Raw genomic sequence first — 25,019 nt, forward strand, 5'->3', positions numbered from 1 at the left:
TTCTCCCGTTTGAGATAAACATGGAACCTGAAACATAAACCTGATTTTAATCCTTTATTTTTATACCAAAATTTAAAATGTAACTCAAAGTACTTTAAGTATTCAGAACACAGTACTCTGTGTAAAAGTACTGTAAGTATTCAGAACACAGTACTCTTGGTCCAGGTAAGTACTAGTAGTGTAGTAAGTAGTGTGAAAAGTACTCTTTATTTAAAAAGTCACTTGGGTAAGTGTGAGTTCTCCTCAGATTTTTTTACTGGTTTAATAAATGAACAGCTCACTCCAAACAGCTCCCACGTGATCAAGCACTGGGCCACGTGACCACAGCTCCCACGTGATCAAACATTGGGCCACGTGACCACAGTGTTTGTTTCCGGCAGCTGTGCTTTTGGTCACGTGACGGGGGCGTGGCGCACAATCAGGAAGTCAAACTCCACCGCTGCTGCGCGACAAGGTAAAACTTTACTCAACTCTTTTTACTCAAATATTTAAGTTTTTCAGGATCTGCGACCCCACGTCACACCCCGCGCGGACATACGTCAGTCACGTGCTCAGGTTTGACATGACGTCGTGACGTCGAGACAAAAGAAAAGTTTGAAAAACTGAAGTGACAGTGATTTAAGGTCAGATCTGCAAACTTCAGACTGACTCAGAGGAAATAACTAAAGGAAATAACAACAGAGAAACTCCAGAGAAACTCCAGACCTGTGTAAACTTTCACCTGTTTGAGTTTGGTTCATGTTGTGAGTCTCTGATTTCCGCATTTTCCTGTCGCGTTAAAGGCGCAGAGACAGAAAAAGACTCATTTAAAGACACTGTGGAACTTTTCATTTAAAGACACACTGTGTGTCTTGTGTTGACTCTGTTTTAAAGCACAGCCTGGTTTTTATTTTAAGTTTTATGTTTATTTATTATTAAACTGCTCATTGAAGAATCGAGAATCAGACCTTTGTTTATCCAGGAAAATCAGCAGTTCACACGTTACAGGTCAGATCTGTGGAAAGGCGAGCCTTGATCGCAGTTGGAAAAAGGAGCACATGTTTTTCAAAGCAGAATTTAAAACTCGTGCTGTAACTGACTGATGTTTAATGCCATATTGTGAAGCATTCCTGTATGGAGAAAAGCAAAGGCATTCTCCCAGTAGAAAAGTTACATAGTGCTGCTTTAAGATAAGATTGTGTATTTCCCCGTGTGTTCTGAGTCACGCCCAAAGAGCCACAAACACGGAGCCGATAAAAACTGTTTCAATATTTGTTTTAAGTTCAACTGTGATTCAGATTTCTACCGCCGCCCTGTCTCCGTGGAGATGTGACTGCTTTACCTAAAATGTCCCACAGTAGGACATTAAATATGTTATTAAACCATCCTCAGACTTTAGGGGCAGAAGGGGCGACCGCGGCTCAGGTGGTAGAGCGTCTGTTCAATGATCTGAAGGTTGGAGGTGCGATTCCAGCTCCACAGATGAACGCTGCTGTTGTGTCCTTGGGCAAGACACTTAACCCCACCTCACCCCGGTGTCTGTGTGAATGGCCATTTACCAAAGTTACGAGTCAGATCTGTGGAGAGCCAGTCTTGCTCACAATAACAATGTTTTTTTGTTTTTTTAGCTGTGGAGAGTTCCAGGCACATCTCCATGGAGACCAGACCTTTATTACTTCTGTCTGATTTATTATTGAGTTTATTTTCTGTAATAACAAAAATATTAAAAAGGCTGAAAAAATAAGAGTTAGGTTTGTGGAGAGGCGAGCTTGCCCAGAGTCAGGACTAAGGACGAATGTTTTTATGTCTTACCTTTTCAGAGCAATAAAAATGTCCAAAATTGAAAAATGCTTGTATTTTAGTATATTTTGGCCTAAAAGTGACACTGTGGCTTTAAATGTGCTTGTTTGTTGCAGCCGTCGTCATGGCGTACCACGCTGGGTTTCCTAATCCCAGCCCTTTGGTGAACGACATCACCTCAAACATCCAGAGACTCACCGTCCTCAGTAAGAACTTTAAACAGAGAAAAGAGGAGTGTGGGACAGATCTGTAGAGGGCGCCGTTTGGAGACGGCTTCAACTTGAAAATAATGGAGTCTGTGGGGTGAAATCTCAGAAATGGAAATGGAAAATGAGACGACAAAAAACTCTACAAACCACAGACAAACCACAGACTGTATATTTACATGGACATAACCCGCCGCCTCCAAACAGGAAGTGATCATTTGTCCACTTCACTTTCTGTGTAAAAACTGTGTCCTCTCTGCGGCCGTCAGACTCGTCATTTTGTAAAGACTTTTTAACTTCTAGACGAGTGATTTCATGTTTTTCTCGTCTCATTTTTGAGATTTTACCCACAGACAACAGTTTAAATATGTCTCCATCTGTCTGCTTAAATATCTGACATTAGAGTTATGACATCATATTATGACATCATAGTATGACATCATTATGACATCATAGTATGACATCATAGTATGACATCATAGTATGACATCATAGTATGACATCATAGTATGACATCATATTGTTGTCAGTGTTTTTACTTTTTTTTGTCATTTTTAACATGCTGGTCCATGTGGTTCTTCTGCTGTGTCACTTTTTTAAATCGAGTGAATAGTTTGATCTGTTGTAAAAGTCTGACTCTTAACAAACCAGGACCAGGATCAACATTCTGGAAAATAACTAAATATCAGAGACTTATGTTTATAATGATGTTGTGTTTTCAGCCAATGAGCTTCAGAGGGCGGTGTCTCTCGTTGGGACGGAGCAGGACGACAGTCAGCTCAGGAGCTCTATGTGAGTTTAAGAGAAACACACACATGTTTTTATAAATGTGTGCGATGTGTGAAGCTCCTGATTCACACAAACTGTGAGGTTTAAACAGTGTTCTGATGTTCTCCTCAAAAACAGACCTGGAGTTCTGTTTTGTTTCATTCACACATGTTTGAGTCACACTTTATTATTAGTCTGTTACATCTACAAAGATCAAAATGCGACATTCCACCTTGTGATGTCATCAAGTGGTAGTTTTCATGTTAACAGCTCCTTTTAATTCAATTCATTTTCAATTAATTTATTTTTGTAACGCCCAAAATCACAACAACAGTTGTCTCGAAGGGCGTTCATGTTTTGGTTGATGGGGGAAACCGGAGTACCCGGAGGAAACCCATCCAGACACGAGGAGAAACATGAAAAACTCCACACAGAAAGGCCTGGTGACCCGGGGATCAACCAAACACACAAAAACACAACAACACACAAAAACAAACAACACACAAAAACAAACAACACACAAAAACAAAACAACACACAAAAACACAACAACACACAAAAACACACAACACACAAAAACAAAACAACACACAAAAACACAACAACACACAAAAACACACAACACACAAAAACAAAACAACACACAAAAACACAACACACAAAAACACAACAACACACAAAAACAAACAACACACAAAAACACAACAACACACAAAAACAAAACAACACACAAAAACAAACAACACACAAAAACACAACAACACACAAAAACAAACAACACACAAAAACACAACAACACACAAAAACAAAACAACACACAAAAACAAACAACACACAAAAACAAAACAACACACAAAAACAAACAACACACAAAAACAAAACAACACACAAAAACAAAACAACACACAAAAACAAACAACACACAAAAACAAAACAACACACAAAAACAAAACAACACACAAAAACAAAACAACACACAAAAACAAAACAACACACAAAAACAAAACAACACACAAAAACAAAACAACACACAAAAACAAAACAACACACAAAAACAAAACAACACACAAAAACAAACAACACACAAAAACAAAACAACAGGAAAAATCAGACACAACAAGAAAAATCGACCAGACGAGGAGGAGGGAGCGAGGTGGAGGAGGGCCAGGCGGGTGGAGGAGAGGGTCCATCTGTCATCGGGGCATCTGACAGAGATACACTCCACAGGGGGAGTGGGACAGGGGACAACATGTGAATAGCATTGCTGATGAGAAAATAGGGCAAAGCAGAGGATAGTGCTCAGGTTGCCATACTTCCCCCAGCTAGTTACTCCTACTGCAGCCTGTCTTATCCCGGGTTTTAATGTCCCTAACTCCCTCACTATGTAACCTGGTCTATACCGAAGAGGAAGGTTTTAAGCCTGGTCTTAAATACAGAGACATCACGAGGTGGAACAGAGAGTTTTCAGCCTAAATCTGCAGGTTTGTGTTAAACATGTGAGAATGAAACAAAACACAACTCCAGGTCTGTGTGTGATGAGGAAACATTAGATCAGAGAATAGTGTGATACTTTTAAAATGTGTAATGTGTGTGTAATGTGTGTAATGTGTGTCATGTGTGTCATGTGTGTAATGTGTGTGTTGTGTGTGTTGTGTGTGTTCACAGGCAGCAGAAGCAGCAGCAGGGGAACTATTTGGCCAAAGAAACAGACAAACAGATCAAAGCCTTCGCTGCTCTGCCCCTGGGACCAGACCAGGTACTTTTATATATGTGTGTGTGTGTGTGTGTGTGTGTGTGCGCAGACACACATCATGCACACACAAACACACACACAGTGTGCACACACACAGCGTGCACACACACACAGCGTGCACACACACACAGCGTGCACACACACACACAGCATGCACACACACACAGCGTGCACACACACACACACACACCCCGTGCACACACACACACACACATTGTGCATGCTCTGAGCGTCTATTTGGGAAACTGCAAATCAAACTCAATGATCAGATCAAAGAGGCTGCAGTTTCATTAAACAGAATAAACTCACGCTCACACTGAAGCTGCAGCTTCAGACGGTTCGGTTTGAAAATGTGTGAAAATGTGTCAGAAGTTAAATCTGTCACTGGACAGAAAGTTGTGGGAGTGAAGATGTTTCGCTGCTCGTCGCTTCTTTCTAACAAAAATAAGAAGCAATTTTTGTTCTTCCTCGAACAGGAATGAGGCGTCAGACATAATCTGTCCTCCACCTATAACTCCACCCTCAGACCCAAAGAGAACAAAGAGAACAAGAGTGAGTCATTAGGGCCATTAAAAGCTGAATTATTTTGCTAAATATGTCTCAGGCAGTGCAGACCTCAGCCCACAAACAGAAACTGTGTTTACAGTTTCCGTGTCCTCCCTTCAGATATAAGTCAGTGTCCAGCACAAATCTGTCCAGACGAGCAGCCAAACGTCTTCTCTCCTACGTTTTGTCCAGTGACAAATTTTACTTTTGGTTTTACAGTGAAGTACTGCAGTGTAAATAAATCTCTTCTGATTCACACGTGGCTCCTCTCGTCTCCATCAGTGTCTCTGTTTTGTGTTTCTCTCTTTTATTTGTGTAAATCTTGTATTTTCAGCGTCAGAGGAAACTTCAGAAAGAGCGTCTTTTGAACGACTTCTCTGCGGCTCTGAACAGTTTCCAGAAAACACAACGTCAGGCAGCGAGTAAAGAGCGAGAGTGCGTGGCCCGCGTCAGAGCGTCGTCCAGAGTGTCCACCGCCCACTCCGGGGTAAGACAGGAGGACATCAGAGTATGTCCCACTCTGGGGTAAGACAAGGACATCAGAGTATGTCCCACTCTGGGGTAAGACAAGGACATCAGAGTATGTCCCACTCTGGGGTAAGACAAGGACATCAGAGTATGTCCCACTCTGGGGTAAGACAAGGACATCAGAGTATGTCCCACTCTGGGGTAAGACAAGGACATCAGAGTATGTCCCAGTCCAGACAAAAGGACAGAAAAAAAAACGCTTACAGAAACATTTTTTTACTCAGATGTTAAATATAATTAGTTTTGATAAAGTTCATAATTTAACTTCCTGCTTGTTCACGGTGAAACACAGACGTCATTTAAAAACTAAACCGTAATGTAAATAACAACCATCATGTCTGAATTACACAATCGTTCTGATTAGACAACAGATGATTTGTGCTGATAAACAAGTCCCTCAAATAACATCACAGTCACAAGCATTAGCATTAGCATTAGCTTCCACCTGTGTAAAATCAGACTCTTAAACAGGACCATGAGCTCGGACTGACCACAGACTCCTGAAAATCTGCTCTTTGAATCACTTTGTATTGATACTGTGATGTTACACAGAAAAATCCCAAACATTTTGCATTTACCAAATGTCCAAAAGTTCTGAGGTCCAAAAATTCAAATGTGCAAATGTTCATTTCTTTCTTTACATTTTGATTCTGTTCCTCTGGTTCTGTTACTGTGGTTCTGTTCCTGTGGTTCTGGTCCTCTGGTTCTGTTCCTGTGGTTCTGGTCCTCTGGTTCTGTTCTTGTGGTTCTGTTCCAGTGGTTCTGGTCCTGTGGTCCTGTTCCTGTAGTTCTGTTCCTGTGGTCCTGTTCCTGTGGTTCTGGTCCTGTGGTTCTGGTCCTGTGGTTCTGGTCCTGTTCCTGTGGTTCTGTTCCTGTGGTTCTGTTTCTGGTGGTTCTGTTCCTGTGGTTCTGGTCCTGTGGTTCTGTTCCTGTGGTCCTGTTTCTGGTGGTTCTGGTCCTGTGGTTCTGTTTCTGGTGGTTCTGGTCTTGTGGTCCTGTGGTTCTGTTCCTGTGGTTCTGGTCCTGTGGTTCTGGTCCTTTGGTCTTGTTCCTGTGGTTCTGCTCCTGTGGTTCTGGTCCTGTGGTTCTGGTCCTGTTCCTGTGGTCCTGTTCCTGTGGTTCTGGTCCTGTGGTTCTGGTCCTGTGGTCCTGTTCCTGTGGTTCTGGTCCTGTTCCTGTGGTCCTGTTCCTGTGGTTCTGATCCTGTTGTTCTGTTCCTGTGGTTCTGTTCCTGCGGTCTTGTTCCTGTGGTTCTGTTCCTGTTCCTGTGGTTCTGGTACTGTGGTTCTGTTTCTGGTGGTTCTGTTCCTGTGGTTCTGTTCCTGTGGTTCTGTTTCTGGTGGTTCTGTTCCTGTGGTTCTGTTCCTGTGGTCCTGTTCCTGTGGTTCTGGTCCTGTGGTTCTGGTCCTGTTCCTGTGGTTCTGGTCCTGTGGTTCTGTTCCTGTGGTTCTGGTCCTGTGGTTCTGTTCCTGTGGTCCTGTTTCTGGTGGTTCTGGTCCTGTGGTTCTGTTTCTGGTGGTTCTGGTCTTGCGGTCCTGTTCCTGTGGTTCTGGTCCTGTGGTCCTGTGGTTGTGTTCCTGTGGTTCTGTTTCTGGTGGTTCTGGTCCTGTGGTCCTGTGGTTGTGTTCCTGTGGTTCTGTTTCTGGTGGTTCTGGTCCTGTGGTTCTGGTCCTTTGGTCTTGTTCCTGTGGTTCTGCTCCTGTGGTTCTGTTCCTGTGGTTCTGGTCCTGTGGTTCTGGTCCTGTGGTCCTGTTCCTGTGGTTCTGGTCCTGTGGTTCTGTTCCTGTTGTTCTGTTCCTGTGGTCCTGTTCCTGTGGTCCTGTTCCTGTGGTTCTGGTCCTGTGGTTCTGGTCCTGTGGTTCTGGTCCTGTGGTCCTGTTCCTGTGGTTCTGGTCCTGTGGTTCTGGTCTTGTTCCTGTGGTTCTGTTCCTGGTGGTTCTGTTCCTGTTGTTCTGTTCCTGTGGTTCTGTTCCTGTGGTTCTGGTCCTGTGGTCTTGTTCCTGTGGTTCTGTTCCTGTTCCTGTGGTTCTGGTACTGTGGTTCTGTTCCTGGTGGTTCTGTTCCTGTTGTTCTGTTCCTGTGGTTCTGTTCCTGTGGTTCTGTTCCTGTGGTTCTGTTCCTGTTGTTCTGTTCCTGTGGTCCTGTTCCTGTGGTCCTGTTCCTGTGGTTCTGGTCCTGTGGTTCTGGTCCTGTGGTTCTGGTCCTGTGGTTCTGGTCCTGTGGTCCTGTTCCTGTGGTTCTGGTCCTGTGGTTCTGGTCTTGTTCCTGTGGTTCTGTTCCTGGTGGTTCTGTTCCTGTTGTTCTGTTCCTGTGGTTCTGTTCCTGTGGTTCTGGTCCTGTGGTCTTGTTCCTGTGGTTCTGTTCCTGTTCCTGTGGTTCTGGTACTGTGGTTCTGTTCCTGGTGGTTCTGTTCCTGTTGTTCTGTTCCTGTGGTTCTGTTCCTGTGGTTCTGTTCCTGTGGTCTTGTTCCTGTGGTTCTGGTCCTGTGGTCTTGTTCCTGTGGTTCTGTTCCTGTTCCTGTGGTTCTGGTACTGTGGTTCTGTTTCTGGTGGTTCTGTTTCTGTGGTTCTGTTCCTGTGGTCCTGTTCCTGTGGTTCTGGTCCTGTGGTTCTGGTCCTGTGGTCCTGTTCCTGTGGTTCTGGTCCTGTGGTTCTGGTCTTGTTCCTGTGGTTCTGTTCCTGGTGGTTCTGTTCCTGTTGTTCTGTTCCTGTGGTTCTGTTCCTGTGGTTCTGGTCCTGTGGTCTTGTTCCTGTGGTTCTGTTCCTGTTCCTGTGGTTCTGGTACTGTGGTTCTGTTCCTGGTGGTTCTGTTCCTGTTGTTCTGTTCCTGTGGTTCTGTTCCTGTGGTTCTGTTCCTGTGGTCTTGTTCCTGTGGTTCTGGTCCTGTGGTCTTGTTCCTGTGGTTCTGTTCCTGTTCCTGTGGTTCTGGTACTGTGGTTCTGTTTCTGGTGGTTCTGTTTCTGTGGTTCTGTTCCTGTGGTCCTGTTCCTGTGGTTCTGGTCCTGTGGTTCTGGTCCTGTTCTTCCTCAGACCGTTTCTCTCACAGTTAAAGCAGGAGCAGGTCTGAAACACTCCACCAGGTGGCGACATCGCTCCGTTTACGTCCTGTGGGTTTATGAACGAGTCAATGTGTTTAAACAGAGAGACTTTCTTTTCATAGTATTTTTGTGCTTTAAAGGGGCACTGGGTAACTTTTCTGGTGGAGGGTCTGCCGTCTGCTTGTCTCCATGGAAACCTTATCACTTTGTTTTGTAAAATGGAGACAACAGGTTGCAGAAAAGTTCCACAGTGCAGCTTTAAATACAAAACAAAAGTGAAATGAAGTTTTTTTTGTTTGATTGTTTTTTTTTTTTCAGGGAGGCCACGACGATGACTTCAGAAATGTACCTGCTTTTTCAAGGTTTGTATGACTCTCCTTTAGATTTGTCAAAATAATCGAAAATCAGATCCTGATCGATACTAAAACTAGTATTGAAACTACAACTGTGAATTTCGGACTATTGAGCGCACCCGAAGAAAAAGTATTTTGTACATATATAAGTCGCACCTGAATATAAGCCACGGGTTACAAATATGCTGTAGTACGGAGTTTCTTTTTGTTTTAATTTAAGACACTTTTTTTTTTCAAACTGTGCCTGAAAATCGGCACAAACACGGGATGAACAAACTTGCGTGTTTAGAAAATAAAACAGCATCTGCCTTTATTTCTTCTGAAAGCTTTTGTCGTCTTTTTACACTGACTAAGTTCTTCCCTCTGCCGCCTCCAACGTCGGACCATCGGTTCATTGATACTGAACTTACGTACAGTGGTTCTATTTCCATCTTTAAAGGTCAAACTTACGTACAGTGGCTCTATTTCCTTCTTTAAAGGTCAAACTTACATACAGTGGCTCTATTTCCTTCTTTGATGGACAGATCCATTGCCTTTATCTTAATCGCTGCATCGAACTGGAAACATGAGGCAGTGTGGGGCCGTTTAGGCGATTTTAATCGTGCACAATGATTTTTATTAAAAAATGCCATGAACGGTTAATTGCGGACCTTTTTTATCGCGATTAACGATATTATCGTATATCGTCCCATCCCTAGTGCACATATTGTACAAAATCACAGTTCAGTTCTACTTGTTAAGCCAAACTAACATTCCTTAAATATTAAATCTACTATTGAAAATGTTTGTAGTGAGTTGCAGCTGCAAGCGGAGGTGGAGGCCATAAGTGAAGAAGACCTGAGACTGATCCAGGAGCGAGAGCAGGCCATTAGACAACTGGAGGTACTACTGTGACTGGAGGAGTATTTATGAATGAAATGAAATGTATTTCACTGTGTCTGTGTCCCTGTGCGTCTGTGTCCCTGTGCGTCTGTGTGCGTGTGCGTCTGTGTGCGTGTGCGTCTGTGTGCGTGTGCGTCTGTGTGCGTCTGTACTTGTGTGTTTCCACAGTCGGACATTGTCGACATAAATGACATCTTCAAGGACCTGGGGGTGATGGTGCATGAGCAGGGAGAAATGATCGGTGAGTCATGTGACCTTTGACCTTTTGACACACCCGAGACACACCTGAACCTGAGACACCCCTGACACACACCTGAACCTGAGACACACCTGAGATATACAGTATATAAATGTGTGTATTTTACAGTATATAAATGTGTGTATTTTACAGTATATAAATGTGTGTATTTTACAGTATATAAATGTGTGTATTTTACAGACAGTATCGAGGCCAATGTGGAGAGCACAGACCAGAACATCCACAGAGGAATGCAGCAGTTGGCCCGAGCGGCGGAGTATCAGGTATTTAAGCTCCTGTAACAGGAAGAAATCAGGTCATAATGTAAACAAGGGCCTGTCACCTAGCAACCGTAATGTAAACAAGAGCCTGTCACCTAGCAACCGTAATGTAAACAAGGGCCAAAACTGACCCTTCACTGACGTAACATTCTGATAAATGTGGAGCCCACGATCCACCAAACCAAGAATCAGACAAACATAAAACCATCCGACCTCTGTGGATCCGACCTCTGTGGATCCGACCTCTGTGGGTTTGACCTCTGTGGGGCTGACCTCTGTGGATCCGACCTCTGTGGATCCGCCCTCTGTGGATCCGACCTCTGTGGGTTTGACCTCTGTGGGTTTGACCTCTGTGGGTCCGACCTCTGTGGGTTTGACCTCTGTGGGGCTGACCTCTGTGGGGCTGACCTCTGTGGGTTTGACCTCTGTGGGTTTGACCTCTGTGGATCCGACCTCTGTGGGGCTGACCTCTGTGGGGCTGACCTCTGTGGGGCTGACCTCTGTGGGTTTGACCTCTGTGGGTTTGACCTCTGTGGATCCGACCTCTGTGGGGCTGACCTCTGTGGGTTTGACCTCTGTGGGTTTGACCTCTGTGGGTCTAACTTCTCTAACGTTACAGCCAGGACCACAACCTCCGTCTCTACCTGCTGACCCTCTAGCGCCCCCTGTTGTGTAAAAGGATGACTCCATTTTCTTCCTAGATGCAGAGTGACTCATGTCTGGCATTTTTGTATTTGTTTGTTGCCGTGGAGATGGACGATGACACTGGAGCGGGCGACGTCACAAACAGCAGCTCATTCAGACACAGCAGCTATTTATTCACTTATTTAGACGGATATTTCCTCTCAGCACCGCACCCGCCCTGCGCCGCACCCGCCCCGCACCCGCCCCGCACCCGCCCCGCACCTCACCCGCCCCGCGCTTCACCCGCCCTGCACCTCACCCGCCCTGCGCTTCACCCGCCCTGCACCTCACCCGCCCTGCGCCTCACCCGCCCCGCGCCTCACCCGCCCTGCACCGTACCCACTTAGTTTGCCTTTGCATCATCTGTAAAGTTCCGTAATAAAGCATTGATGTTCCTCTGTGTGGAGTTTAATGCCGTACTGTGGAACATTCCAGAAAAAGTAAAACCATCTCCATGGAGACCACAGGAGGCAGACCCTCCACTGTAGAGGTTACACAGTGCACTTTGACCCTGTGCCTTTTATATGTGCCTTTGTTTCTTTGTCTGTTTCAGAGCAGCTCCCGGAAGAAGATCTGCGTCTTGGTGACCATCGCGGTGGTGGTCGCCGTGGCGATTGGACTCATCATCTGGGGCTCAGTGTCCAATGTGTTTTAGACGTGTTCACTCCCTCTAAGACGATCCCTTTGGTTCTGGAGTGAGGCACAGTTCACTGGACTCTCCTCTGGACTCTGGACTCTCCTCTGGACTCTTCTCTGGACTCTTCTCTGGACTCTGGACCCTTCTCTGGACTCTTCTCTGGACTCTCCTCTGGACTCTCCTCTGGACTCTTCTCTGGACTCTTCTCTGGACTCTTCTCTGGACTCTTCTCTGGACTCTGGACTCTGGACTCTGGACCCTTCTCTGGACTCTCCTTTGGACTCTTCTCTGGACCCTTCTCTGGACCCTTCTCTGGACTCTTCTCTGGACTCTTCTCTGGACTCTGGACTCTGGACTCTCCTCTGGACTCTGGACTCTGGACTCTTCTCTGGACTCTGGACTCTGGACTCTTCTCTGGACTCTGGACCCTTCTCTGGACTCTGGACTCTTCGCTGGACTCTTCTCTGGACTCTTCTCTGGACTCTGGACTCTGGACTCTCCTCTGGACTCTGGACTCTCCTCTGGACTCTGGACTCTGGACTCTTCTCTGGACTCTGGACTCTTCTCTGGACTTTGGACTCTGGACTCTTCTCTGGACTTTGGACTCTGGACTCTTCTCTGGACTCTTCTCTGGACTCTGGACTCTGGACTCTTCTCTGGACTCTGGACTCTGGACTCTTCTCTGGACTCTGGACTCTGGACCCTTCTCTGGACTCTGGACTCTCCTCTGGACTCTTCTCTGGACTCTTCTCTGGACTCTCCTCTGGACTCTTCTCTGGACTCTTCTCTGGACTCTTCTCTGGACTCTGGACTCTGGACTCTTCTCTGGACTCTTCTCTGGACTCTCCTCTGGACTCTGGACTCTTCTCTGGACTCTGGACTCTTCTCTGGACTCTCCTCTGGACTCTTCTCTGGACTCTGGACTCTTCTCTGGACTCTCCTCTGGACTCTTCTCTGGACTCTTCTCTGGACTCTTCTCTGGACTTTGTCCCAAAATGAAACTTGGCACAAGCCAAACTGATGTCACTTATGTTCAGAGTCACCAGCCGCCCACATAAACACACTTCAACTTTTGGCTCCGCCCAAACAACAATGCTGCTCTGTGATTGGTCCAATCCATCTGCTGCTCTGTGATTGGATGAGCTCAAACGCAGACATAGGAGAGATGAAGATGAAGATGAAGAGCTCGTGTCACACAAACAGAACAGATCTGAACAGGTCTGGATCAGGAGAACAGTCAGGGTTTGGGTCGAGGTCAAGGTCGAGGTTGTGGTTGTGGTTGTGGTGGTTGTGGTGGTTGTGGTGGTTGTGGTGGTTGTGGTTGTGGTGGTTGTGGTTGTGGTTGTGGTTGTGGTGGTGGTTGCAGTCGAACAATCAGGGTTAGCGTTAGCGTTAGCCTTAACCTCTGACCCAAACCGTCAGGGGAGCGTGAGGATCTTCTCTTGTGATTTCACTCGTGGTTTTATAAATACATGTTCATTAAGACCATAGGTTTTTCGGCGCCATCTTGTGGCTGTAGAATCGTGTTTTCATTGTTGTGACGTTTGAATAAATTCTGTGTGATTTTTACAGGTCTATGAAACTATTATTTTTATTGCACTGTTACTGAAACATTAATCTAACTCTAATCTTTATAGTGTTTTTAATCTTTAAAACGTTTATAATCTTTATAAATTCACTCTTATTTATCGTTTGCATCACATCGAGTTACTGTAAATTAAAGATTATTGAAGTAGCATTTTTCTATTGATGAAGTTCAACTTTAAACTTTACTGTAAAAGTTCATGTTAAAACTATTTAAATATGTTTCTGTCCTAATGTTTCTTCATCTCAAACCGGACCAGGTCCTGGTCCAGTCCTGGTCCAGTCCTGGTCCTGGTTCAGTCTTTTTTAAAGTTTTAATGTATGAATATAAATAAAAAAAATTAATTTCCATCTTGTTTTGATTAAGATGTTTTTGCTTTTCCTGAAAATGTTCCACAGTGTGGCATTAAACTTAGCAACGTTACAGTTATTCAATTACAGGTGATTTACAAAGGTCAGATCAGTGTGAGTACAGAGTCTGAGTTAGCACGCACAGTTAGCACGCAGAGTTAGCAAGCACCGTTAGCGTACACAGTTAGCATGCAGAGTTAGCATACACCGTTAGCGTACACAGTTAGCGTACACAGTTAGCGTACACAGTTAGCATACACAGTTAGCGTACACAGTTAGCGTACACAGTTAGCATGCAGAGTTAGCATACACAGTTAGCGTACACAGTTAGCATGCGACCTCACAGTCTCCGCTCATCCTCCACTCGCTGCCTCCACAGCCCAGGACCAGACTCCTCTGTGGGGACGGGGACGTTCAGGCAGCTGCCCCTCGACTGTGGGACGTCCTCTGAGTCTCTGAGGACAAAGTGTCCAGGCCTTTAAAAAAAGGCCTTAAGACATTCTTGTTTAAAAAGTCTTATCAAGTTTTATGACTTTTTAACTTGTTTTTTACTGCTATTAATTATTTTAATGTCTGCAAATATAAATTAAATTGTAATGTCTTTTTATGTTTATTACTTTCTCTGATTTATAATGTTTTTATGTTTCTTCTGTAGCACTCTGAGATTTCTCTGAAATGTAAAGTGCAATATAAATAAAATGTATTATTATTATTATTAATAATAATAATAATAATAGCATACACAGTTAGCATACACAATTAGTAGTTTAAAAACTCCTGGAGGAGTCCTGGAACAAGTATGTTCATCCCGTGTTAATGGCGTGTTGATGTGTTTGTTCTGCTTGAGTTTGTGTGTGTTTGTGTGTGTTCTGCTTGTGTGTGTGTTCTGTGTGTCTTGTATAAACAGCTCTTCATTGATTTTATTGTCTAATAATCAGGAAGTGTGTTGTAGCATGCTAGTTGATGTTAGCATTACTTGTTGTTGTGCTTATAAACTCATCGTGGTGAGTCATGAGGATGTTCTGCTTGAGGTAAATGAACTTTGGACCAAACTTTAAAATGAGCTTGTTCTTTTTTTAAACGTGATCAGACGCAGCTCGTTTAAAATCGCAGCTGCTTCGTGAACGCGACGTCTGAGTTTCGCGGCGCTAATCTCGTCCTGACGTTCGTGCCGTGATGTTTGGTCTGAAGCTCGTCTGAGGGAGCACAGTTTTCAAACAGCCATGTGGAAAATCACATGTAATGAACGAGCTGCCGGCGCGGCGTTTACCGAGCTCACGGGGCCCTCGAATGCGTCATCAGAAAACATGAGCGCGCCTGTTAGCTTTGATTAGCGCTCGCACGTCGCGGCTAACACTGCGGCCCTTTCTCTGGAGAGGTACCAGCTGCAGTCTGCACACAGGAGGCTTCACACGCCCCTGACCCAGAAAGAAACAGACGTTTGTCAAACTAAATGCTGCTAATTGGCCCTGCTGTGCTCAGACTCGGCCTGTAGGGGGCGCAAGACGACGACCCTCCTGTATTACACAACATTTATCCTGTAACTTCAATCCATGTTCTAACGCGGTTTCCTCCTCAAAAACAGACCTGGACTTGTGTTTTGTTTCATTCACATGTTTGAGTCACACTTTATTATTAGTCTGTCACATCTACAAAGATCAAAACGCTCTGTTCCACCTTGTGATGTCATCAAGTGGTAGTTTTCATGTTAACTCCTTTTACCTTTAGTTCAGTCGAGATAAGAGACAACTCCAGGACTGAAATGATCCAAATGATTCTAGAAATGAAGGTGTGTGGAGTTTAAAAACACAGTGGAGCACTTCCTGTATCACCACATGATGACATCACAAGGTGGAACAGAGTGTTTTCAGTTTGAGAGAGGAACTCAGCCTAAATCTGCAGGTTTGTGTGTTAAACATGTGAGAATGAAACAAAACACAGCTCCAGGTCTGTGTGAGGAAACATCAGATCAGAGAAAAGTGAGACATGGACTTTTAAAGTAGCACCAAAGAAAAGATCGGACTTTTCCAGGTCACGTGTGAAGACGATAATTTAACTGGACCTTTCCCAGAACGAACTAAACAAAACGTTACCAGTAGTTTGTACTCGAGTAACATGATTTTGAAGTAAGTTTTACTCTTAAAGGCGCCGTGCCTGGTTTTACCGTGTGACACACACAGGTCATGTTGTCTTCTCTGGCTCCTCACAGCTGCAGTGCTGTCCACATCCAGCAGGGGGCAGTGTTGTGTCGTCTCCTCTGAGTCACATGACGTTTCCTCCTCGTCTGGACTCCTCCTGTCGTCTGTGGGAGTAAGAACAGAACGTTTGTATGGACAGAGCTCAAACTCCACTGTGTTTATCAGACCTACGGGAAGATCTCAGCGCTCAGAATGATCTGTTCCACCTTGTGATGTCATCAGGTGGTAGTTTTCATGTGAGCAGCTCTGTGAGTTTATCTGGTCCCAGGGCCCCACGTGGAGATGTCATTGCTTCATCTAGAATGTTCCACAGTAGAGCATAAAACTGGTCTAGCTCCATGGAAACAAGCAAAAGATGCCCCCAGGCCCAGTTACAGGTCAGATCTGTGGAGAGGCGACTCAGTGAGAATGTTCTTCAAGGTGTTTATGAGAAATGGAAGAACAGAGAGAACATGCAAACTCCACACAGAGAGGGGGACTTGAACCTTCCTGTTGTGAGAGTGCGAACCTGTGGACGGATTATTATTATAGCATGAATAGTTAGCATCTTAGTATATTAGCGTAGCATATTAGCATATTAGCGTAGCGTATTAGCGTTTAGTTTAGCCTCCTGTGGCTTGAGTCGTAGCATTCCTGTCACGGGACCAAGGAATGTGAAAACATGTCTCTGAGTGAAGTTTATATGAAAAAATGTCATGCATAAAGATGAGCGCGAGGGTACACAAGGCGCTAGCTAGCAGCGCCGCTCAAACACATGCTAACAGCTCTGGGGTGTTCTTTTCTGGTAAATATTGATGTTTTTCTGAAGAGGAAGTCGTAGCATTTTCAAAGTCCAAATATGAAAGCTAGCACAGCTGTTTACGTCGCGCTGGAACGTAAACACGGTTAGCTTCTTTTTTACACTTTGAACTAAATGGACCATAAAAACGTATAGAGCAGCTCCACGTACAGCTCAGCTCTGCGGGGAGCGAGCCGCGCCGGGGCCGCCTTTAAACGCCTTTCACGTGGTGTTTGCCAAAGGCCTGAATGGCGTCTCACATCGCGCAGGTGAAAACACGGCATGCTGGGTAAGCGCCGCACTAATGTGTTGATATTAGACTGAACCGCGCTGCAGGAAAAGAACTGGGCCAAAGGTGGAACTGGATTAAACTCGAATAAACAGAAAAAGAAGAAGAAGAAGAGTTAAAGCTCCACTGTGGAACTTCTCTGACTGGGAGAGTCCACCACTGCCCCCTGCCTGTCTCCACAGATACTGCAAAAAACATACCTCACACCTCTCCACAGATCTGACCTCTCCCTGGTGGCGTCATCTGCTCGTCTCCATGGAGATGTCATTTGCTTTGCCTGAAATGTTCCACAGTATGGCATTAAACTAATCTGTGATTCATAAGTTCAGTTGTTTTTAAAAACAGTGAAAAACCCGCGTTCAGCCCCGCCCCTCGGCCCGATGGCGTCACCTGCTCGTTTCCATGGCGATGTCATAAACACTGTGGAGTTTTCCCTCCAGAATCAGCCTCAGTTCAAATGTTCCAAACACGAGCGTCCAAAACAAACCGACAAAAGTCGAACAGAATGTGCAGGAAAACAACGCCAGAAAACGTCAGTGTGATTCCTCAGGCATCTGGGTCTGAGCCATACTACTGTACTGCTATAGTACTACTACTATAGTACTATACCACTGTACTACTCCAGTACTATAGTACTATAGTACTACACTACAATATACTGTAGAGGAGAGGAAGGAGCTTAAACTTAGTAAAAGCCAAAAGTAAAATCTGTCATTGGACAAATTGTTTTAGACTGAAGACGTTTCTCTGCTCGTCCAAGTCTCTTCTTCAGTTGTGGTCAGATTATTCTGGACACTGACTTATATCTGTCTGAAGGGGGCGCTAACGACACTGAAACTGACATAACATGTTTACAGTTTCTGTTTGTGGGCTGAGGTCTATTGAGCTGCACTAAGTGTGCACTGTGTCTGAGTCACACTTAGCATATTTAGCATATTTAGCATGTTCATTCACTCCTTAATAGGTGTTTTTCACACCTATTAGCATCCTGGCTCACTCTGTTGTTCTCTTTGTTTCCTTTGTTGTCTTTGGGTCTGAGCATGAAGAATCTCTTCTTTATCTCTCGTCTCAAACCCTTTCTTTTCTCTGGCTGAGATCTGAGCCTCACTCTGTTCAAAGCAGTGGTCAGTGTGTTTGAGATGAACAGCAGACTGTGTCCTGAGCTGTTCTCTCTGTTTATTCTCTTCTGTAGATGAACAGCAGACTGTGTCCTGAGCTGCTCTCTCTGTTTATTCTCTTCTGTAGATGAACAGCAGACTGTGTCCTGAGCTGTTCTCTCTCATGTTTGTTCTTTCTCTTTTGGAGTGTTTAGTTTCTCCAGTGTGACGCTCACTCTTCACTGAATGGAGGAGACAAAATCTCTTTGCCGTTTCAGTGTCGTTAGCGCCTCCTTCAGACAGATATAAGTCAGTGTCCAGCAGGAATCTGACCAGAACTGAAGAAGAGACTTGGACGAGCAGAGAAACGTCTTCAGTCTAAAACTTTTTGTCCAGTGACAGATTTTACTTTGTGTTTTATCCTGATTAAACTTGGACTGAGCCGAGCTTAAACTTGTGGCATGTTTTTTCTGGTTTGTCTGATGCTCCGTGAGCAAAAGCAGGAAGTGGAGCCGCCGGCGCGTGACCAGTGGCTCCGCCCTGTGTGAAATACGTCCACTGTGTAACAATAACATAGATCTGACTCGTGTGTGTGGCCTCAGCCACATCCTCCAGCACCAAGATGGCCGACGAGGAGACGCCCTGTGACTGAACCAGCCTCAAGTATTTATGAACCATACAAGAAATATAAAGTACTCTTTATATGTACTGTGGTGCAACGATCCTGAGGGAGGAGGGGCCAGGTGAGAGGAGGGGCCAGGTGAGAGGAGGGGCCAGGTGAGAGGAGGGGCGGGGCAGGTGATGGAGGGAGCAGGTTTCTCTCTGCCCTCTACTGGTGAAAGAGAATCCCTTATTCTTACAGATAGCAGCTTTAAACAGTTTACAGTGGTTCAAAGTTCACATCTGCATTCACAGCGTCCTAATCCAAACACGACGACATTCTGACACGTCTGACCTGGAGCAGCTGCACATCTGTCCTGGGGTCAGACACACGGGACATAATCAGGTCCAGGCCTTTGACCCACAGCTCGGTGTTTCTGCAGTGTGGCTGGAAAAGGCAGATCAAGAATAACAGGTCCAATGAGAGAGATAGGAGTTTATTTTTGACCATGGAAACGCTGCGCTCCCAGAGCCTAGAGCCCACCCACACTCCCGAAAGCCCACCCACACTCCCCAAAACAGAGCTGTGGTTTAAACTCCCCTTTTTTCATCATGTCCAAACGGAAATAAGAGGCTAAACTTAGACACATTACACCAGCGCTGGTCTATTCACTGTCAGGCTAACGCTAACGCTAACACTGGAATCTGCAGGATACACCCACAACATTTGGTCCTGTTCTGGGTTTAACTCTGCCCTGTTCAATCTGTTCAGATGTTTCTCCTGTTTCAGTCTTTTCTTCTGGTTGAGTCTCTGAAGTTTTATTTGGACTGATTCATGTTTGAGTTTAATCTTTAATCCACTATTTTCAAGACGCCATTTTGTCGATCTGCCCCCGTTTAACCTCCACCTGTGACACGCCCACTGTGACACGCCCCCGTGACACGCCCACTGTGACACGCCCCCTGTGACACGCCCACTGTGACGTCCGCTCTTCCTTCTCCAGTTTTATTTTCTTAATCGTTGATACTCGTAGGATTCTGCAGCGTCGCGTCGTCATTTTGGTCCAAATGTATAAAAATGTGCTGCTCTAGTGTGATGTGCATCTGTCCATAGGGGGCGCTACAGCATGAGGCGCTTTAGTGTGATGTGCATCTGTCCATAGGGGGCGCTACAGCATGAGGCGCTTTAGTGTGATGTGCATCTGTCCATAGGGGGCGCTACAGCATGAGGCGCTTTAGTGTGACGACGTTTACGGCGCCGTCAGCTCCACTGGACACCACAGTTTTCTTGTTTCTTTTGTTTCGTGGTTTTAGTTGAATATTGGGATTTAAAATGTGTAAAACAAAATGATCCACAGACATGAGAACCATAGAGACACAAGCACATAGTCCATAAAATTTAAAGGTTTTGTAAAGTTTTTTTGTGGTTTGGGCTGGTGTAATGTGTAAAATAAACAAAGCTGCTGAAAATCTTTTCAGACTCACGTATGGAGCTGGGTCAGAGGTTGCGGGTGCTGATGGGCGTGGCTCTTCCAGACACAGTGGGCGGGGTTTGAACGGGGTTGTAGGTCGCGGGTGATGATGGGCGTGGGACGCAGACTTGGGCAAACACTCTCCACTCTCACACTGGTGGGATCTTCGTCACACTCCAGACAGTGACGTGTCCACAGCTGTGTGAGCCACGACTGAGTCTGTACAGGACTCATGTTTGGACACTGCACCGGGGGGACGGGGGGACGGGGGAGGACATGACACGATCCTCCAGAGACATCACCCCTCAGGCCACTGTGAGAGTGTCCGGTCCAAACTGACTATCATCCTGTTGTAGGGAGTATTATACCTCTGATGACACGGCCCAGTGTCTCTGTCTCGATCAGAAACAACTTTAAACCAAAGTCCCATAAACTGATTAGAAAAACGCTCTGGTCATTTTTTTTAAATTATTATTCACTTTTAAAAGGAAACTGATTTTTTAAAGTTCCAATCAGGAAAATGGATGGGACTAAATAAGTTATTCCTCTCCTTTAAGGCCGTGAACTCACAGCTCTTTGTTTAATTTCTTTCATTTTGACTCATAAAGACGAGGAGCGAGTGACGTCCAGGTAGAATTAGAAAGTCAAAGTCGATGGAGTCGGACGCGCGCCCATGATCACCTCCTGTTTGGAACACGACGGCTAACAGGTTAGCTATGTCCGTTTATATAAACAGTCTATGGTTGTATTTGTACAAGGTGGCGCCCTCTGCAGGTGGTGGAGAGTCTCTGCCTCAAGTGGAGGAGTTCAAGTATCGGGGTCTTGTTCTCGAGGAGGGTGAGATTGACAGGTGGATCAGTGTCTGCAGTGATGTTGTCGCTGTGTCGTCTGTTGTGGTGAAGAAGGAGCTGAGTCCAAAGCTCTGGATTTACCTCAATCTACTGACCTCACCTGTGGTCATGAGCTCTGGGACTGAAAGGACAAGATCATGGATACAAGTGACAGAAATGAGTTTCCTCCACAGGCTGGGCCCTCCCTTAGAGACAGGGTGAGGAGCTCAGTCACACGGGAGGAGCTCGGAGTAGAGCTGCTGCTCCTACACATGGAGAGGAGCAGTTGAAGCTCGAGCATCTGCTCAGGATGCCTCCTGACGCCTCCCTGAGGAGGTGTTCATGTCCCACCAGGAGGAGGCCCTAGAAGAGCCAGGACACACTGGAGGGACTGTGTCTCTGGCCTGGGAATGCCTAGGGAGCTGGAGGAGGTGTCTGGGGTGAGGGAAGTCTGGGAGTCCCCGCTTAGACTGAGCCCCCGTGACCCGGCCCCAGAGAAGAGGAAGAACATGGAGGATGGTTGTATTTGTGACATCACGTCTGTTTTGTAGTTCCTAGAGGACTTTAGACGATCTGCTCCACCTTCACTTCAAATGAACTGCAGCCATTTTAACGTCTCCCAAATCCATCAGTTTAAGCTGAAGTCGGTAAAGATTAAATCCACTCGAAGAAAACAGAACATTTGAATGAGATAAAGAAAGTGAAAAAGCCTCAGATGTTACAACTTTTACATTTAATAATTAGTTTAAATCCGCCCTATTCTTTAAAATGTTCTGTTCAGATCTTTAACCGTGTCCTAGTCGTTTTTTCTCTGGGTTTGAGCCTCTGAAGTTGTATTTAGCCACCTCCACCAGGACACGCCCACTGTGACACGCCCACTGTGACACGCCCACTGTGACACGCCCACTGCGACTAAAACTACTTCTTTTAGTAGTTTTAGACGAATATTATGATTTAAAAAGTAAATTATAACAGAATGATCCACGATGTCAGAGATTATAACTATTGAGAGACACAAGCTCATGCTAACACACACTTCCTGATTCTCCTCTTTATATTCAGATGCAGACAGTGCACACTGGACTTATTCTGACCTCACGAGTCTGTTCTGGAGAGACACGTTTAAGTCAAATACGTAGAGAAAAATCAAGTACAGCTTCTTTAACTTCGCCGTGCGTCAATGAGCGTGATCGACGCGTTTGACTTCGACGTGTTTGACTTCGGCGTGTGACGGTGAGTGTGATCGGCGCGTTTGACTTCGGCGTGTGACGGTGAGTGTGATCGGCGTGTTTGACTTTGGCGTGTGACGGTGAGTGTGATCGGCGTGTTTGACTTCTGCGTGTTTGACTTCGGCGTGTGACGGTGAGTGTGATCGGCGTGTTTGACTTTGGCGTGTGACGGTGAGTGTGATCGGCGCGTTTGACTTCGGCGTGTGACGGTGAGTGTGATCGGCGCGTTTGACTTCGGCGTGTGACGGTGAGTGTGAGCGGCGCGTTTGACTTCGGCGTGTGACGGTGAGTGTGAGCGGCGCGTTTGACTTCGGCGTGTGACGGTGAGTGTGAGCGCCGTGTTTGACTTTGGCGTGTGACGGTGAGTGTGATCGCCGTGTTTGACTTCGGCGTGTTTGACTTCGGCGTGTGACGGTGAGTGTGAGCGGCGCGTTTGACTTCGGCGTGTGGCGGTGAGTGTGATCGGTGCGTTTGACTTCGGCGTGTGACGGTGAGTGTGATCGGCGCGTTTGACTTCGACGTGTGACGGTGAGTGTGATCGGCGCGTTTGACTTCGGCGTGTGTCGGTGAGGGTGATCGGCGCGTTTGACTTCGGCGTGTGACGGTGAGTGTGAGCGGCGCGTTTGACTTCGGCGTGTGACGGTGAGTGTGAGCGGCGCGTTTGACTTCGACGTGTGACGGTGAGTGTGATCGGCGCGTTTGACTTCGGCGTGTGACGGTGAGTGTGAGCGGCGTGTTTGACTTCGGCGTGTGACGGTGAGTGTGAGCGGCGTGTGTGACTTCGGCGTGTGGCGGTGAGTGTGATCGGCGTCTTTGACTTCGACGTGTGACGGTGAGTGTGATCGGCGTCTTTGACTTCGGCGTGTGACGGTGAGTGTGATCGGCGCGTTTGACTTCGGCGTGTGACGGTGAGTGTGATCGGCGTCTTTGACTTCGACGTGTGACGGTGAGTGTGATCGGCGTCTTTGACTTCGGCGTTTGACTTCGGCGTGTGACGGTGAGTGTGAGTGGCGTGTTTGACTTCGGCGTTTGACTTCGGCGTGTGGCGGTGAGTGTGAGCGGCGTGTTTGACTTCGGCGTGTGGCGGTGAGTGTGAGCGGCGTGTTTGACTTCGGCGTGTGGCGGTGAGTGTGAGCGGCGTGTTTGACTTCGGCGTGTGGCGGTGAGTGTGAGCCCTGTGTTTAACCTCATGTTTTTACTGAACCTCTCTCTCTTTAATGAGTGTTCTTGAGCACAGACCAGTCCAAACTGCCCTCTGCATCAAACACTATTTTTAATCAGCGGTCGGAAGCCGTTGCACAAACATTCTAAAGTAGCTTAGGTCAACACCAGACTGGAATGTTCCCTCACAAGCGCTCCTTTGTGCTGCCACCAGCCTGGAAGGAGCAGCCGGGAACGAGCATCTGGGAATGAGCAGCCGAGAACGAGCAGCCGCGAACGAGCAGCCGGGAACGAGCAGCCGGGAACGAGCATCTGGGAATGAGCAGCCGGGAACGAGCGGATGGGAACGAGCAGCCGAGAACGAGCAGCCGGGAACGAGCAGCCGGGAACGAGCAGCCGGGAACGAGCAGCCGGGAACGAGCAGCCGAGAACGAGCAGCCGGGAACGAGCGGATGGGAACGAGCAGCCGAGAACGAGCAGCCGGGAACGGGTAGCCGCGAACGAGCAGCCGGGAACGAGCAGCCGGGAACGAGCATCTGGGAATGAGCAGCCGGGAACGAGCGGATGGGAACGAGCAGCCGAGAACGAGGAGCCGGGAACGAGCAGCTGAGAACGAGGAGCCGGGAACGAGGAGCCGGGAACGAGCAGCTGAGAACGAGGAGCCGGGAATGAGCAGCCGGGAAGGAAAAGCTGGGAACGAGCAGCCGGGAAGGAGCGGATGGGAACGAGCAGCCGAGAACGAGCAGCCGGGAACGAGGAGCCGGGAACGAGGAGCCGGGAAGGAGCAGATGGGAACGAGCAGCCGGGAATGAGCAGCCGTGAAGGAAAAGCTGGGAACGAGCAGATGGGAACGAGGAGCCGGGAACGAGGAGCCGGGAAGGAGCAGATGGGAACGAGCAGCCGGGAACGAGCAGTCGGGAATGAAAAGCCGGGAATGAGCAGCCGAGAATGATAAGCTAGGAATGAGCAACTGGGAAAAAGCAGCCGAGAACGAGCAGCCGGGAAGGAAAAGCTGGGAATGAGCAGCCGGGAACGAGCAGATGGGAATGAGTAACCTCTCCACAGATCTGCCTGGTGGCCTACACACTGGTGCTGGTGAAGAAGAGGAGATGGAGGGTCTGAAGAGGTTAATGGTTCTGCTGCTGCGGTGGAGATGGAGCAGAGGAGCGGAGACAGCGTGTATTTGCTCAAATGTGATTGGTTACGAGATGAGGGTAGTGGGTTGTGATTGGTTAGGAATGAGGAAATATATCAATGGTTTGGTCCCAGGGCAGCTGTGGCTTCAGCCTCATTAACACTGAGCAGCGACATAAACACAAACTGTGTCAGAGACGCACGGCAGATTTTCACAGACTGGTCCAGACTTTGGACGATCTTCAACAAGAGCCGTTTGATCATGGTCTGGTCCTGGTTTAGACCTGGTTAAGACCTGGTTCAGTCCTGGTTTAGTCCTGGTTTAGTCCTGGTTTAGTCCTGGTTAAGACCTGATTTAGACCTGGTTTAGTTCTGGTTTAGTTCTGGTTTAGGCTTGGTTTAGACCTGGTTAAGTCCTGGTTTAGTCCTGGTTTAGTCCTGGTTTAGACCTGGTTTAGACCTGGTCTAGTCCTGGTTTAGTCCTGGTTTAGACCTGGTTTAGACCTGGTCTAGTCCTGGTTTAGTCCTGGTTTAGACCTGGTTTAGTCCTGGATTAGACCTGATTTAGACCTGGTTTAGTTCTGGTTTAGTCCTGGTTTAGTCC

General features: G+C 46.7%; 2 protein-coding genes across 2 annotated transcripts; one reads left to right on the forward strand and one right to left on the reverse strand.

The window, feature by feature from the left end:
* The first annotated feature begins 402 nt into the window (after positions 1-402).
* Positions 403-13,626, forward strand: LOC117392374 (syntaxin-7-like). Its single transcript, XM_033990427.2, has 10 exons — positions 403-454; positions 1,896-1,985; positions 2,708-2,777; positions 4,419-4,509; positions 5,387-5,539; positions 8,936-8,979; positions 9,762-9,852; positions 10,021-10,093; positions 10,292-10,374; positions 11,609-13,626. The coding sequence occupies exons 2-10, from the start codon at positions 1,904-1,906 to the stop codon at positions 11,708-11,710; spliced, it is 789 nt and encodes a 262-aa protein (XP_033846318.1). The 5' UTR covers positions 403-454; positions 1,896-1,903; the 3' UTR covers positions 11,711-13,626.
* On the reverse strand, positions 11,763-20,295 carry LOC129457398 (muscle M-line assembly protein unc-89-like). Its single transcript, XM_055232192.1, has 4 exons — positions 20,075-20,295; positions 13,972-14,103; positions 12,379-13,108; positions 11,763-12,035 (listed from the first exon to the last, which is right to left on the reverse strand). Exons 1-4 carry the CDS (start codon positions 20,293-20,295, stop codon positions 11,763-11,765), a joined length of 1,356 nt encoding a protein of 451 aa, XP_055088167.1.
* Positions 20,296-25,019: the final 4,724 nt, after the last annotated feature.

This window comes from Periophthalmus magnuspinnatus, chromosome 24 (assembly GCF_009829125.3).
Source record: "Periophthalmus magnuspinnatus isolate fPerMag1 chromosome 24, fPerMag1.2.pri, whole genome shotgun sequence".
In the NCBI taxonomy this organism is placed as follows: Eukaryota; Metazoa; Chordata; class Actinopteri; order Gobiiformes; family Gobiidae; genus Periophthalmus; species Periophthalmus magnuspinnatus.